The 17372-nt window shown below is 38.0% G+C and overlaps 1 protein-coding gene across 1 annotated transcript in view; it reads right to left on the bottom strand.

The window, feature by feature from the left end:
- The window catches only part of PLXDC2 (plexin domain containing 2), a 465187-nt gene that overhangs the window by 202370 nt on the left and 245445 nt on the right, over positions 1–17372 (bottom strand). Inside the window, 1 exon segment of the mRNA XM_033209382.1 lies at positions 5228–5297. Coding sequence (XP_033065273.1) covers positions 5228–5297 — 70 coding nt within the window.

Raw genomic sequence — 17372 nt, 5'->3', positions numbered from 1 at the left:
ACAGTAAAATACATATACAAAGAGGGGCCATGGTAAACTATGCATATGTCTATACTGTTAAACAACTTTCCATTTTTAAGTTGTGCTGATCTTAGCAATAACATGAGACATTATGTTGACTTAATTTCAATGTTAAATTTGCGTCTGTGTGGAAAGAGATAGAGAGATTTCAAGGAAATACGGGAAATGGCAAAACCATGAAGTCAGATGAAGAGGATTATGGTTTAAAGCATTCCCTTTATTTATTAGCACAGCTTGGATTCACCATGAAAACCTATCACTTTAATTTTTCCCACACCCAATGTAGAAACAGGTTCAAGAGGAATTTGTAAACACAAAAAGAACTGACAGTCAACAAAAGAGGCATCTTTGTGTTTCTACTTAAAACTCCCAGCCCAGGTCTATTGAGAATGGCCTGCAGTCAACTCGTGGTTTCCATTTTCCTTCCAAGCCTTCTGTGGTTAAGAACCTTTTTAAGATTTGTAAGGATGGCAAGCATCTGTCAGATAGGTCTATCTGCTTATGACGTCTGTCTAGTCAATCACAGAAGAGATCCATTTATCTCTGTGGTTCAGAAGTCCTTGAAGCTGTTCTTAGCTTGATTCACTGCATCCTAGTGGATTCTTTTGTCTGTAAGTCTTTCCAACCACAGTGATTTAACAACTCAAATGATGTGTCTTGCTTGCACTGGCTCCCTGTGTCTTTTTCCACTGCACCCATCCTAGTTCAGGCACCGTATCCCATGAGCAAGTATTCAAACAACTGGTAACTGTTTTTTCTGCCTTCATCCCCTTCACCCTACCCTGCCTTCCACTGACAGATCAGGCCAGATCTACTTCTCTAAGAAACCCGGTGCCTGCTGATTGTCATCCAGATTTCTTTTCTTTTCTTTTCTTTTTCTTTTTCCTTCCTTCTTTCCTTCCTTCCTTCCTTCCTTCCTTCCTTCCTTCCTTCCTTCCTCCCTCCCTCCCTCCCTTCCTTCCTTCCTTTCCTTCTCTCTTTCTTCTCTTTTCGTTTCTTTCTTTCTTCCTTTCTTTTCTTCCTTTTTTTTTTCTTTTTTTTTGAGACGGAGTTTCGCTCTTGTTGCCCAGGCTGAAGTGCAATGGTGCTACCTTGGCTCACCACAACTTCCTTCTCCAAGGTTCAAGCAATTCTCCTGCCTCAGTCTCCCGAGTAGCTGGGATTACAGGCATGCGCCACCACGCCCGGCTTATTTTGTGTTTTTAGTAGAGATGGGGTTTCTCCATGTTGGTCAGTCTAGTCTTGAACTCCAGACCTCAGGTGATCCGCCCACCTTGGCCTCCTCAAGTGCTGGGATTACTGGCATGAACCACCATGTCTGGCCAGATTTCTAATGTTCAAAGTAGTACACATCACTCTTCCCAACTCCCCTTCACTAGACTCATTCAAACCCTCTTTTCAGGATAAACTAATTTACTTGACAGCCCTCCAAATATACCCAATATGGACTCAGCACTGTCCCTTGACTCAGCATCCCCTTGTCTGGAGTGCCTCTTCCTTCTCCACTTATTCTCAACTGCCTCTTTTCCTACTAAAATTCTACCTTCCTCTAAGACCAAGGCCAAAGATTATCACTTTCCCAGACTGTTCTTAATTGGCCCAACAAACATGATCTCCTTTTTCAACAAGCTTCTGCTCTTTCAGCACCTGCAGTCAGCCTTCCCTAGTGCTTATTCGCAGCATGCCTGTATTAGTCTTTTCTCATGGCATACCCAAGACTGGGTAATTTATAAAGGAAACCAGTTTAATGGACTCACAGTTGTACATGGTTGGGGAGGTCTCACAATCGTGGTGGAAGGCAAAGGAGGAGCAAAGGCATGTCTTACACGGTGGCAAGCAAGAGAGGGTATGTGCAGGGGAACTCCCCTTTATAAAATCATCAGATCTCCTGAGACTTATTCACTAATCATGAGAGCAGCAAAGGAAAGACCTGCCCCCATGATTCAATTATCTCCCACGTGGTCCCTGGTCCCTCCCACAACATATGGGAATTATGGGAGCTACAGTTTAAGATGAGATTCAAGTGGGGACACAGCCAAACCATATCAATACCCCTTCCTCGTTTTCGATTCTAAGTTCCTGAACTTAGTTTATCCTTCTCTGTATATAATGAAGCATCTTGTGCTGTGTGTTTTGTAGGGGCTCAAGAAATACTGATTGACTGAAATGAACAAGGAAAGAGCAAGCAAGCTATGTATTTAGCTGGAACCTTTTACATGAGACTCAGGTTTCATTTTGAAGAAACTCAGGTTAATGTGTAGATTATCTTGGCTTTGCCTCTTTAAACAGAGCTAAACAGAGCACAGATTGTCATATGCAAGTTGCATGCTAGTATGTTTTAAGTAGAGAAACAAAAGGAGTGTCTTTATAGTAGTGTTTTCTTTGAAGAAGATAGAGATCATTCAGGACACTAGATTTTTTTCACTTATTTTGAGTCTCTTTACAAAGGAAAATGGCACTTTGAAGTCACAATGATGATATAACCATCTGGTTGGGTTTGATCCTACCGGCTCTGCTAGGGGAAATCTTACTTCATATTGGCTGAATTGCTACATGAGTTTTAAAGGTAAAACAATTTGAGAAGTTGAAAATGCAAAGCTGTCATTATTTTTACCACTGTGTGTACACATTTTAAGCATATGTGGTTCATAGTTCACTTTTTGAAAAATTCAATAGAACACTGTTCACCTAAATTTCAGAAAACATGCCTAATGTTGGTAGTTTAGAATCATGATATTTCTATTATATTTTATCACATGAGAGGACAGGATATGATTCATGGCTTATTGGGGCCACCTTTCAATTTTCCTCTTCGCCTTTTCATTTAACCCTTCAACAAAATTAATTAAATGCCTGGCACTATACTGGATATACACGATGAGGTCAAAAGACATACTTCTTGTGAGCAATTTTATTTAGATATATTCCTTTCTATTTTCACAGAAAATTTAAGTTTCACTATTGAAGTCACTGGTTCTCCTTAAAGCCAATGCTTCTTGACTCTGTATTTGGTACCAATAGTATGATTCCTTTTCCTTGGGTTGAAGCAACAAAATCACCAAGGACTTCAATATTTTTCACACAAATCGTTGCAATATTCTGCCAGTTAAATGTGCTAACTTCAGTCTTTCTACACTTTAATGTATTATCCACACATCTATATTCATCTTCCTAAACTTTCTTACTTAAGGACTAGTGACTCAAACTATCCCTTACAGCATTTTGTAAAATGGTCCCAACCTACTTTTGCAATCTTAGTATGGCATATTTTTTATAAAGATACCACTGACATAACTCAAACTCAATTCTTTGCTATCCCAAACAGACCCTACCCTTCTCCTCATCTGTATAGTTACTCAGAATCTTCTACTCTGTGATCCTCTCTTCCTTCTCTACACAACAATAGAAATTCTGACATCCTCCAAGAAACACTTTAAACACCAATTTTTCTGTAGTCTTAACTCTCATTTAAGACTCAGAGATGTTTGACTAATATCATCCCCGGAAACCCATAGCTTATCATTTGTATTTTCTTTTTCTGATTTCTGTTTGTTTTTTTCTTTAGAGATAGGGTCTTGCTCTGTTGCCCAGGCTGGAGTGCAGTGGTGTGGTCATAGCTCACTGCAGCCTCAAACTTCTGGACTCAAGTGATCCTCCTGCCTCAACCTCTCAAGTAGCTGAGACTACAGGTGCATGCCACCATACCAGCTAATTATTTTATTTTATTTATTTTATTTTCAGAGATAGAGTTTTGCTCTGCCAGCCAGGTTGTAGCGCAATGGCATGACCACAGCTCGGTGCAGTCTCAAACTCCTGGCCTCAAGCGGTGTTCCTGCCTCAGCCTCCTGAGTAACTGGGACTACAGGAGCACCCCACCATGCCTGGTTAAGCTTTTAAATGTTTTTGTAGAGATAGGGTCTCTCAGTGGTGCCCAGGCTTGTCTTGAACTCCTGGGCTCAAGGACTCCTCCTTCCTGGGCTTCCAAAGTAGCTGGGACTATAGGTGTGAGCCACTGCACCTGGGCATATTTCATCACTTGTATTTCCTAAGCAATTCCTCACATTCTGCTTCCCTTTACCTAATATTTCACTAAGCTACACAACTCTAAGGCAGAGGTAGACTTACTTACCATCACTCAGAGTAGGTGCGCAAAAAACTTCCATTTACTTGTTGATATTTCTGATTACAAATCTTCTTCTTCTGAATCCTAAGTATCTTCTAGGTCTTATATTAAAGTATGGCAAAAAAAATGGCAATGCTTAACATGGTTTCCACACCATCCAAAAGACCCCTGGTAAGATTCAGTGAAGGAAAGAGACTCTGTCTATGGTGCTTTGGGTATAGATGCTCACAGCCTCTTTGTACATCTATAGAATTTCTTTTAATTTCTTCTTTACTTACTGTTCCATTTTTATGTGTTTTTCTCCTTCTTCCACCCCTGCATCATAAAGCCTACAGGGATATTCCCTGGCATTTTGCTTATCGCTTCTACTAGCACTTGAAGATTAAAATATTTCTGACTTCTGAGATACACAATAAAGAATGATAATTACTTTGCTAGGATATTGCTAATCTCTAAACTAACCTCTAAGCTGGTGGAGAAAAATAAAATTTAAAACATTTCAGCTGAATTTCAGCCTTTATTTGAAGACTCTCAAATGAGTTGTCAATCAAAACAGGTAACACTCAAGGAAAAAAATGATCAAAGCTAATGTGCATATGGTTGTGTGTTTTTGTGTATACATGTGTGTGTATATATATGTACATATATTTTATATGTTTATATTTATATATTTTTATCTTATATAGGTTTATATATATTTTATATATGTGTACATATATATAGCAAATATATACATTAAAAGAAAATTTAAGATCACCAGCTTCATTAAGCAGCCTTTCTTTCTAGCTCTATTCCAACTTCTGCCATTTGGACAGTCTTACCAATCTACCAAAAAGGAATTAAAATTTCGAAGAAAAGCAGAGGTGATCTAGGTTGAAAATTATTGTAAATACTTTTTATTCCTGCTGAGAAGTTTTTCCAATAACAATACCCTTTCTTTGGTTTTATTTATACCTATGGCTTTGTGATAAAACACAACGGTTTTATCAATAAATACCCATCTTGAAATATAGAGTACATTAAAAATAATAACTGCAGTCAAACCATAGATTACTTAAGCTGAATGGGTAGAAAACCACTTACCCCCAGTCGCTACAGTGATTTCACGTAGGAAGTGGCCATAAAATGGAAAATCGAAGGACAGATTCACTCTCTGCAAAACACAACACCAGAGAAGAAAATCAATAATGTGTAGCATAGTAAATGTGAAATGAAGAGTCTTTCACTTAAAACAAAAATGATGCTTCTACTTTACCCCACAATTATTATAGTTTGCTTTTAAAACCTGAGTCCTCGGTGGTACTAAATAATATAATATTTTTTTCTGGCAATTAAAAGTTTGAAGTACGTGAAAAGAATAAAGTTCACATCACCACTGCATTTTAGTTGTCCACTGAATAATCAGTTCAGTCTTGATGATAAGCAACTTATTCTGAGGTTCATTTTAGTTTGACTAGTTCCTCCAAAAATAATAGAGCATGTTATGTCAAGATTTCATTGGATTAAAAATCAAAAGTGATTTTATGTTACATCATTACATATTTAATTTGTTTTATGTACATCCCATAATGAAAAGCAGTTTCATGGAAGATGTCTTGCACCAATGGATCTAGAGCTGCAGACTTTTTTTTTTTTTTGAGTCAGAGTTTCACTCTTTTGCCCAGGCTGGAGTGAAAGTGACACAATCTCAGCTCATTGAAACCTCTGTCCCCTGGGTTCAAACAATTCTCTTGCCTAAGCTTCCCAAGTAGCTGGGAGTACAGGCACCTGCCACCATGCCAGACTAATTTATTATATTTTTAGGAGAGATTTCGCCATGTTGGCCAGGCTGGTCTCGAACTCCTGACCTTAGGTGATCCACCTGCCTCAGCCTCTCAAACTGCTAGGATTACAGGCATGAGCCACGACGCTCGGCTGACCTGCAGACATTTTTATCTTTCAAATACAATCAGCTCTCCAAATTTAGCATATTATGTCCACTCTTAAAAATACAAGAGCTGTAGGATAAACAATATTGGTTACTGGAGAGCTACTTTCACTTGGTTTGGAGTACATTACAGATATTTAGGAAGACAGTTCCTAGATTGCACCCTTTGTTTTCATAAAATGGGGCCACGAGCTTTAGCTCTTAGTTTTTAACTATACAGGTATATAGTGCCTATTTTTAAAAATATATATACATATATGTATATACAAAAATGTTAAATATATATTTATATATATGTGTGTATATATATATATCTGTTAAAACCCAAAACATAAAAAATCCTAATCTTTGTTATATGTTTGAAATGATATTAAGTAGATATATTATTAGACAAGAAACAAGAGAAATACTAAAAGTAATGCAAAAACCGCAATTACTTTTGCACCAACCAAATATAATACAGATGATCAACTGAAATAGAAGTATCCAGAGGGAAAGTAATTAGTTGGTTGAGAGCCCAACAGCACATATGTACAAACTACCTATAATAACAGGCTATTACATTAAAATTCCACAATTGCTATATTGTATCTCTCCCAATATACACATTTTAAAAGTAGAAAAGTGTATCTATATTGAATTTAGCTTTTTCCAATTTTGCAAATGATTGCTTTTTTATAGCCATTACGATTTCTAATGACTTATTTGACACAAAAGTAATCACTCAAAATTTAAAGCAACTTTCAATTAGATTTTCTTTTTAATGCAAGCCTCATCTTTATAAAAGATTTATGATCATTTTTATTTTGTGCTAACAGGAGCAGCAAAACTCATTTTCATGGAGCTAACTGAAATAAGTGGTCACTAAGAACCCTAAAATGAAGGAAGGATTCAATGGCAGGATCATTTATCTCAAAGATGTCAGGAATAATTTTATAAAAGCACTTGCTTAATATATTGTTTTCCATCATTCTAATTTATTTCCATGCTCATCAGTAAATTGGTAAAATTTACCTTATGCATTCTCACTTTTAGAGTCAGAGTTTGATTTAAACATATTTCGCTAATGAACCCTAACAATTACCACCAAATATGAATCAAAAGACTAGGATATGAGTTTCTCAGTCACTGTAAGTATTCAAATATGTTTGGAATTAGATTAAGATACAGAGATACAGATTTAAGCTAAAGACCTTTTCTTGAGGACAAATAGATCTTCAAAGGAAATTCGCAAATACATCAATAATTCTGACTGAGAAGTTTCCCTGTTGAAATGACAAGTTTTCCTTAGTTACCACTATTGCCTGCTTCACTCTGATATGGAATCACGATGGCAATCAAGGAAGATACTGTCTGCTAAACAGTTGTGTAATCCATTCATTTCTTGCCAGTCACTACTGATAACTCTTCTCCAAACATCAGTCACTATCATTGCAATAACTTCCTCGTAAGTGTCATGGCTCTATTTTTCTTTAAATTCATTCTGTATGCCAGGGCCTCAACTCTCAGGCCACAGGCCATAGCCTGTTGGGAACTGGGCTATGCAGCAGGCAACCCAGGGAAGCTTCGTCTGTATTTACAGCTGCTCCCCATGGCTTGTGTTACTGCCTGAGCTCTGCCTCCTGTCAGATCAGCAGTGGCAGCATTAGATTCTCATAGGAGCGTGAACCCTATTGTGAACTGCATTGGCGAGGGATCTAGGTTGCATGCTCCTTATAAGACCTAATGCCTGATGATCCATCACTGTCATCCATTACACCCAGATGGGACCTTCTCATTAAAGGTAAACAAGTTCAGGACTCTCACTGATTTTATATTATAGTGAGTTGTATAATCATTTCATTATATATTATAATGTAATAATAATAGAAATAAAGTGCACAATAAAGGTAATATGCTTGAATCATCCCAAAACCATCTCCTCCTACCCTCTGTGAAAAAACTGTCTTTCATGAAACTGGTTCCTGGTGCCAGAATGGTTGGGGCTTGCTGCTGTATATTACCTAGCATATCACTCCCCCACTTGAAATCATTCAATCTAGAATCCCATTCTCGCTGAGAGTCATGCCAACATGGTGAACATGAGTTCTAGGGCACACCATGAACTAGTCCCTGCTATTTGACAACTTTTGCCCTCATACTCTCTGCTCCAATCAGCCATAGGCAACATCTTTTAGTTCCTTGCACTTGCTACCCTTAGCTCTTGTCTGTGGTACAGATATGTGACATCCCTTCTGATGACAATATTCTCTCAATCTTGGTTGGTCATGGCTTCCATATTCTTCAAGCCTTGGCTTAGCTTGGATTACCCCTAAAGCCAATCTTGATGTTTGGACTTAGGGGCAGACAGTTTATTTGGAAGGTGATCCCAGATGGCACTTGCTCAAGGAACTAGGAAAAGTGAGACAAGGAAAAAGGAAAAAAAAAAAAAACAATAGCAGGTATAGTTTTGGACATGTTATCATTATAACCAATTGGGCCTCAGTCCCCATGGACTGAGCAACAGTAGAGAAAAAAACAAAACAACACAAAAACATGCCTCAGAATCATTTAACTGGAGGTCAAGAGGCTGGGACATTCATCTTTCCAATCCTACAGGAAGGACTTTGTGATTAATTGGACTCAAAAGTTTGGAGTGAGTGAGAGACATCTGGAGTCAAGCACAGATTTCTAAGATTTCTAGCTGATTGGTGAACCACAGTGTCACCCATTGAGATTATGAATGCAAGAAGAAGAGCCATTTTGGATAGCCGTAAGAAAACTTGCTGTGTCACTAATTAGTTATGCATCCTTTAATTAAATAATAAATGACCCCAAATATTATGTAAAACAAAGGACTCTTCTGCAACTAAAGAGGCTAACAGAACCCTGGGCATTGTCATAAAAAGCAATGTCAATGAAAAAAATCACAGCGCTTTGGGAGGCTGAGGTGGCGGATCACGAGGTCAGGAGATTTAGACCATCCTGGCGAACACAGTGAAATCCCATCTCTACTAAAAACACAAAAAATTAGGTGGGCGTGGTGGTGGGCACCTGTAGTCCCAGCTACTCGGGAGGCTGAGGCAGGAGAATGGCATGAACCCGGGAGGCGGAGCTTGCAATGAGCTGAGATCATGCCACTGCACTCCAAACTGGGCGACAGAGCAAGACTCTGTCTCAAAAAAAAAAGAAAAGAAAAGAAATGTAATACTGAAGCAATGGTGTATTTACTACAGCTTAAACATTGTGTGCTCTTGGATTTCATCCTTAAGAAATATTTAACATGAAAGAAAAAGAAATATTCAAGAAAATGGTGGTGGGAAGACCCAACAAATGGATTAAGAGTCTTGACAAAATAGAAAATAAAAACTCTGAAGTAAAATATTAAAGAACATAAAAGGCATAAATAAAATCAACTGAATTTGCTAACTACTTTCTTAAAATCTGTGGAAAAGAGTTAGCTATTTGAAAGAAGGGGGAATGGTAACTTTGAGACGAACAAAAGAAGTATTATGTTTTCATATGGTAGAAAATAAAATTATGAAACATTTTTTGAAGACTCGGTCGAAGTGTACAGAGTCCAGGTGGTTTGCAGTAAATTTATGGCACCTACATCCATATATTACTGTGCCTTAAGGCCACATCATGCTTTTCCAAAACATATCCTATTACAATTTCTGGGGGCAACAGACTATCAGACTCGTTCAGGTCATACTCCTAGATTTCTGAGTGTGTCTACACCTCTTCTGGCCTTCTTTACATATTTTTCCTATGTTAATTGCTATCCATTTTCACACTAATTATTACAATCTCTGCTAATTCTTTTTTAATAACACAGGAATTATAATCCAAAATATACTCTATTCCCATTTGACTTGTTTGCCTATTTCTCAGTGGTATTGCAAGGATGAATTAATTAGTCAACGCCTCAAAACCTTGAATACAGAAACCTTTGAATAAAGAGTTAGGAATCCGGAATGGGCACATCTGTAATCCTCAAAGTCATGTTTTAAAATGTCACTAATAAAAACTTCTTTTTGTTTTAGGACAGTTTCTTATTTACCGTCATAAAGTCATACTTTTCTGACTCCCCAAGTCTTTTTATTTCAGCTTTACAAGACATAAGCCTGCTGAAAGTGGCTTGCAGGAAGAAAATTAGTAGTCACCGTGGTTTTCATAATTGCTGATCTCATGAGTTTATCATAGCAAAGGATCAAAAGAATACAATGAGCAACCACTTATTCAAGAATGAATTAATAATCATTAGGTTTTACACACATATTTTAATATTCTGTTTTTATTCATTCAAATAATTATGTTTGAGGGGCACGTATTTGTCTCCTAAAACTCTCAAATAGGTGAGGTGTTATTCTTATTGGTAAAGTGGTATTTATAATTTTTTTTCAAAAAACAATTTCAAATATAAGATCAAATAAATATTGTCACATTATTTTCAGTTCATTTATGTCAAGTATTAACTTTGTGAGTTGTAAAATAAAAGAAAAATTACATTTGCTTTATTTACATAAATATTTCTAGTATATTGGTGTATTTCCAGTAATATTTACATCTCTAATACATAAAAATGATTCAACAAACACCATATATCTATGATAAATTTAACTGGGATGTGATATTTTCTTCCAATATACATGTAACAATTTACTAACTTTATTGAAACTGTGTAAGGTCCATATAAAAGTTATTCACCTATAAATGCTTAGAATAGATTATTGTTGTCTTGCTCCTTTATTCATCATAAAACACATATTTTATAGTCTTCTTTTAATGGAGGTATATGGAACTGTATTTTTAAATATTTAATCGCTCTTTCCAAATTATTGAATGCTTTAGCATGGGTTTGGAGTCGCAGAGACCTGAAATTACATTTCAGCTTTGGTATTTAGTAACTGTGTGATTTCATACATTATTTAACCTTTTTTATTTTTTAAATTTATTTATTTATTTATTTATTTATTGAGACGGAGTCTCACTCTGCCACTAGGCTGGAATGCAATGGCACGATCTTGGCTCACTGCAACCTCTGCCTCCCAAGTTCAAGCGATTCTCCTTCCTCAGCCTCCCTAGTAGCTGGGACTACAGGCATGCGCCACCACACCCAGCTAATTTTTGTAATTTTAGTAGAGATGGAGTTTCACCTTGTTGGCCAGGATGGCCTTGATCTCTTGGCCTCGTGATCCGCCCACCTCGACTTCCCAAAGTGCTGGAATTACAGGTGTGAGCCACCGTGCCCGGACTATTTAATCTTTTAAAGCCATAGTTTGCTCATCTGTAAGGTCAAGACACTTTTTCAAAAGGTTATCATAAGGATCAAATGACCAAATAATACCTGGACCATCATAAGCATTGAGTCAATGAAGTATAACAATATACTGTGTACATGAAGGTGTCTAGCAATAGTTCTTTAAAACTAGTTTCCCAAACAAGTATAGCTCTTTATTTGATTCCTAATAAATAGTTGAACATGATTTATGTTCTTTCAAATACACCAGTGCATTATCACAGCTCTTAAAGAATTAAACCAATTCTGGTTAATTGTTTTTCTAATAGAATCGTTATCTCAATTAGACATGTTTCTAGGCAATGTTATGATGTCTTCATTTTTGTTATATTAAAATAATCATAATTATTGTATATGCAGGTGTTAAAAGAATGAAATTAACATTTAATATATCAGACATTATGCTAAGTATTTTTTTTTTTTTTTTGAGGCGGAGTCTTGCTCTGTTGCCCAGGCTGGAGTGCAGTGGCCGGATCTCAGCTCACTGCAAGCTCCGCCTCCCGGGTTCCCACCATTCTCCTGCCTCAGCCTCCCAAGTAGCTGGGACTACAGGTGCCCGCCACCTCGCCCGGCTAGTTTTTTGTATTTTTAGTAGAGACGGGGTTTCACTGTGTTCGCCAGGATGGTCTCGATCTCCTGACCTTGTGATCCGCCTGTCTCGGCCTATGCTAAGTATTTTGCCTGTATTTAGCAATAATGAATGCTAAAATCAGGTAGAGGTACAATGAGAAGCAGGACATTTGTATAGTCTCAAAGCATCTTTCAACAAGATTTTTTTAATTACAAAAGGAAAAAATGGTAGCTTTACAGTGAAAAGACAAAACCTGTTAGGCATCACCTTAACCAGGTAATCAAAATTAACCTCACCACTAATGAGACTTATTATCATCATGTACCTCCTGGTATGATGCACGAGGAAGGACAAAATATCATCCCCATTATAGTATTGCCAAAAACAGAGACCTACATTTAATCATGAAGCAACAGTAGACACTCAAAATCAGGGACATTGTACAGAATAACTGGCCAATACTCTTTAAGAGTGCCAAGTTCATGAAAGACGAAGACTGAGGAATTGTTATACATTGAAGGAGGCTAGAATATTTAACAAATAAATGCTATATGGGTCCTACGTTGGATCTTGAATAAGAAAAAATAATTTGCAGACAATTAGGAAAATTGGAATAAGGCCCATGGATTATTTAAGAGTATAGTACCAATGCAAATTTGTTGAGACTGTCAATGGTACCGTGGGTATATAAGGTGCTAAATTTACAGCACTAGGTGAAATCTACATGGAAACTCTTTTTTTTTTTTTTTTTTTTTTTTTTTTTTTTTTTGAGACGGAGTCTTGCTCTGCCGCCCAGGCTGGAGTGCAGTGGCCGGCTCTCAGCTCACTGCAAGCTCCGCCTCCCGGGTTCACGCCATTCTCCTGTCTCAGCCTCCCGAGTAGCTGGGACTACAGGCGCCCGCCTCGTCGCCCGGCTAGTTTTTTGTATTTTTTAGTAGAGACGGGGTTTCACCATGTTAGCCAGGATGGTCTCGATCTCCTGACCTCGTGATCCGCCCGTCTCGGCCTCCCAAAGTGCTGGGATTACAGGCTTGAGCCACCGCGCCCGGCCCATGGAAACTCTTTAAAAATTTTTTGCAAGTTTTTTATAAGTCTGAAATTATTTCAAAACAAAATTTTACAAAAATAAAGGATGAGTGATACATTCAAATCACCAGTAGGCATTAGAGCTACGACTTCAATCCAAACATGTTGGGCTCCAAAACCCTGCGTTTTGACAACTGTATATTTTCTGTATTTCTTCTTTTATACTACGTGATTCGTTTCCCACCTGTTATAAGCTTTCAGTGACTGTGTTTTCTATATGGAATCTTTAATATTGTCAGTCTTTCACTCTTGGTAGACATAACAACATAATTTTCTTTAAAAATTAGTAATAGTAAAACATCATTCGAAAGCACCTAGACGCATGAGGCCAGAGACACAAAAGAGAGAAAATCTGAGAAAGGCGCAGAGCAGTCGAATTAGATCAAATGCACCAAATCACAGGGACTGGGCTAACAGAGCACCAAGCTGGGCTGAGCCATTGCACCACTGGCCACATCTGGGCCTAGGCACAACAGGGGGTCCCTGCTCACCCAGTGACCAGCCCAGTCTCAACGACTTCATTTTTTTTTTTCACATTCCAGGATCAGATGTTTTCATTTCTTACTCTCTAAGGATAGTTCCAGGAGCATGTCTTCTAAATGTATAAAACATTTACTTTCTTATTTAAAATTCTCAATGGTAGTTGTCATTTCGTGCTTTATTCCCCTATTAAACTGAAATAACTTTGCTTATAACAGTAATATAGGCCAGGTGCGGTGGCTCGTACTTGTAATCCCAGTGCTTTGGGAGTCAGGAGGATCGCTTGAGGCCAGGAGTTTGACACCAGCCTGGGCAAAATAGCAAGACCCTGTCTCCACAAAAATAAAAAAGAATTAGCCAGGCATGTTGGCCTGCAATCCCAGCTACTTGGGAGGCTGAGGCAGGAGGATTGCTTGAGCCTAGGAGATCCAGGCTGCAATGAGCTGTGATCACGCCACTGCAATCCAGCCTGGGTGACAGAGCAAGACCATGTCTCTAAAAATATAAAAAATAAAAGTAATATAAACTAAAACGTGGTTGGCAGAAAAACATTAAAATTGGCAGGCTTTCACAACAAGCGAATATCAAAGAGGGAAAATAAAACATGGAGAGGCATATATTTGAAAAAGAGCATTGCAAACTTCTTTGTTATACCATAAAGTAAGATCCTGCTTCCAGGCCCTAAGTGAGCCTAGTGTATCCCAAAATAAAATAGCACAGTGGGCAGGATCATAATAGTGCTTTTACCACGTAGAATTTTTTTAATGGGATTTTAACCATTCTTATACTCTGGGAGGAGTTGACAGACATGGGTCATTAATCCAGTCCCTGAAAACACTGGAAACCTAATTAAAAGATCAAAATATTCATGGAAAGGGGCTGATCAATATACAAATGTACAAACAAAGAACTGGCTACTTCTTTGAGAATAAAGTCCATCAATTGAATTGATTTTCCGAGTTAGAAATTCTAACCTCTTCAGCACTTTTTTCATAGCAGAACTTAGAACTTAATTAATCCTGGCTATTGAATGGCGCTCTTCAAGGGAATATTCATGAACTGGAAAACAAAACGTAAACATTTCATTTGCAATTAGCTGATGCTGGTGCACATGAACTTGAGAATAAGTGAACAATCACCATATCTTTTGACCTCTCTTACTGCGTGGTTCCCAGCAAACACGTGGCTACAGTAGCTTGCCTGTACTTGCAAACGCTGAGAATTATTCATATTAGTTATGTGATATTTACAATTCTGGCAGAGTTCAGAGAGTCCAGCTGTTCAGGGATACAGAAAGAGTGTGACAGGATTTTATAAAGAACCCTTCAAGGACACATGGGGTTTGGGTGAGAGCCAGAAGGAATTGCTTCTAGATTTTTCATGCTACCCTAGAAGCAAGTCAAGAGAGTTATCCAGGCTTCTCAAACCTCAAGGTGCGAATGAATCACCTAGGGTTCCTGTTACAATTCAGATCCAGATTCAGGGGGCAGAAATCCTGCATTTCTAGCAAGCTCCTGGTGCTTCTGATACTGCCCCCTGAACCCCACTTTGAGTAACAAAGCTCTGTGTTATATAAGTGGTCTTTGAAACTCCAAAATCATTGCTGTAAGGAAACTTTGGCAAGAGTGAACTAGGTTAAAAGGAAGAATAGACTTGTTTCTGGAAAACATAATCTCACTTTACCAGGTAGCACTTGTATACCCTAAAATTTTCCATTGACACAACTGAAATCTAGAGGTTCCTGCTAGCCAAGTGTCTTTAAAACTACGGTTCGCAAAGCCTGAAGGTTGTGACGTTTTTGTGACATCCTCGATCAATGATCCTCAAACAGGGCAAGACAAAAACAATTTCATTGTGTTTATCGTTCAGATAATGGAAAGGTCCTTCCTTTTCTCAGTTGATAACAATCTGCCTTTTAGGGAACAAACTCCCTAATTTCCAGTCAGTGGAAAATGATTGTTTTTAAAGGTAAATGTTTGCATAGTAATTATTATTATCGATGTAACAGGTATCTTGGACACTATCCCAGGTATCACTTTAAGCATTGTACAAATGCTAAATTATTTAGTCCTAATGACCAACCTTAGGAGGTAAGTACTGTTATTACTTCCATTTAATAGATGAAGTGATTAAGAAAGAGTTAATAACATGCTCAGCGTTAAACCTCACAGTTGGCAAAGTGAGGACTCAAATCCAGGCAGTCTGGTTCCAAGTCCATGCGTTTTGACACTACTCCCCTGACATATTAGGATGAAACGTTCCTAACACACAGGAATGATGAATCCTGTAGGTGATGGGTACCCCAAATGCTCCAACTTGATCATTACACATTCTATGCATGTAACAAAATATCACCTGCACCCCATAAATATGTAAAATATTATGTACCAATTAGAAAATATTTGAAATTCAGTGGGTAAAGTTCACAAGCGAAGTGACTAAATAATTCAAAATTCAATTGCTGATTGAAATTGAAATTTAGACCAAGTTCAATTTTCCTTCTTCATCCTCCTTTGCTAACTTCTCTTTTTTAAAAAAATTATTGGCCGGGCGCGGTGGCTCAAGCCTGTAATCCCAGCACTTTGGGAGGCCGAGACGGGCGGATCACGAGGTCAGGAGATCGAGACCATCCTGGCTAACACGGTGAAACCCCGTCTCTACTAAAAAATACAAAAAACTAGCCGGGCGAGGTGGCGGGCGCCTGTAGTCCCAGCTACTCGGGAGGCTGAGACAGGAGAATGGTGTAAACCCGGGAGGCAGAGCTTGCAGTGAGCTGAGATCCAGCCACTGCACTGCAGCCTGGGCGACAGAGTGAGACTCCGTCTCAAAAAAAAAAAAAAAAAAAAAAAAAAAAAAAATTATTTGGAAATAATCTCAAATTGAAAGAAAAGTTACAAAAAATAATATAAAGAGCCCCCCACCTCTTTTTTTAAATGCAGATTCATGTTTTCCATTGGCCACATTTGTCAACTTTCTGATTTTTTTCGAAAAACTAAGTAAATTGATGCTTCTCAACACAGCGTCCAAGAATTGCTCCCTTATGACATCCTTGGCATCCTACAGTTTAGCCCACATGGAATCAGGACTAATGTGCTTTACCTTGGCCCAGTTATTAAACTTGAACCTTACTTGGCATTTCTTTACAGACAGATGCTGCAGGGTAGGAAATTTCTGGCAATCTATCATTAATAGAGAGTGGCTAATAGGGTTTCACTTCTAGCCCCATTGGAATTCTAACAGAGCACCTGTAGCAAAATGAAAAAAAAGATGCCTATTCTCTGGGGCTGGGAATTCCAGGCATACTAGACATTCTGATGGGAAGGCAGTTTATAAACAATCCACATAAAAAGGGATGAGTTTGTGTCCTTTGTAGGGACATGGATGCAGCTGGAAACCATCATTCTCAGCAAACTATCGCAAGAACAGAAAACCAAACACCGCATGTTCTCACTCATAGGTGGGAATTGAACAATGAGATCACCTGGACTGGGGAAGGGGAACATCACACACTGGGGCCTATTATCGGCGGGGGGGATGGCACTGGGAGTTATACCTGATGTAAATGACGAGTTGATGAGTGCTGATGAGTTGATGGGTGCAGCACACCAACATGGAACAAGTATACATATGTAACAAACCTGCACGTTGTGCACACGTACCCTAGAATTTAAAGTATAATAATAAAAATAAATAAATAAATAAATAATTTTAAAAAAAAGAAAAAAAGAAAAAACAATCCACATAGAAACCTGGCCATTTTCCATAGGGTATTATCCATCCATCACCTAAGTGATATGCTATAGTTAGGTAGGAAGGAACAGACAAAAATAAAGATATTGGAACCAGGTATAAAAAATATTTTAAAAAATACTGAAATACTAAC

The sequence above is a fragment of the Trachypithecus francoisi genome, unplaced genomic scaffold (genome assembly GCF_009764315.1).
Source record: "Trachypithecus francoisi isolate TF-2019V2 unplaced genomic scaffold, Tfra_2.0 Lachesis_group9, whole genome shotgun sequence".
Taxonomy (NCBI): Eukaryota; Metazoa; Chordata; class Mammalia; order Primates; family Cercopithecidae; genus Trachypithecus; species Trachypithecus francoisi.
This window is presented reverse-complemented; position numbering and strand designations above follow the sequence as displayed.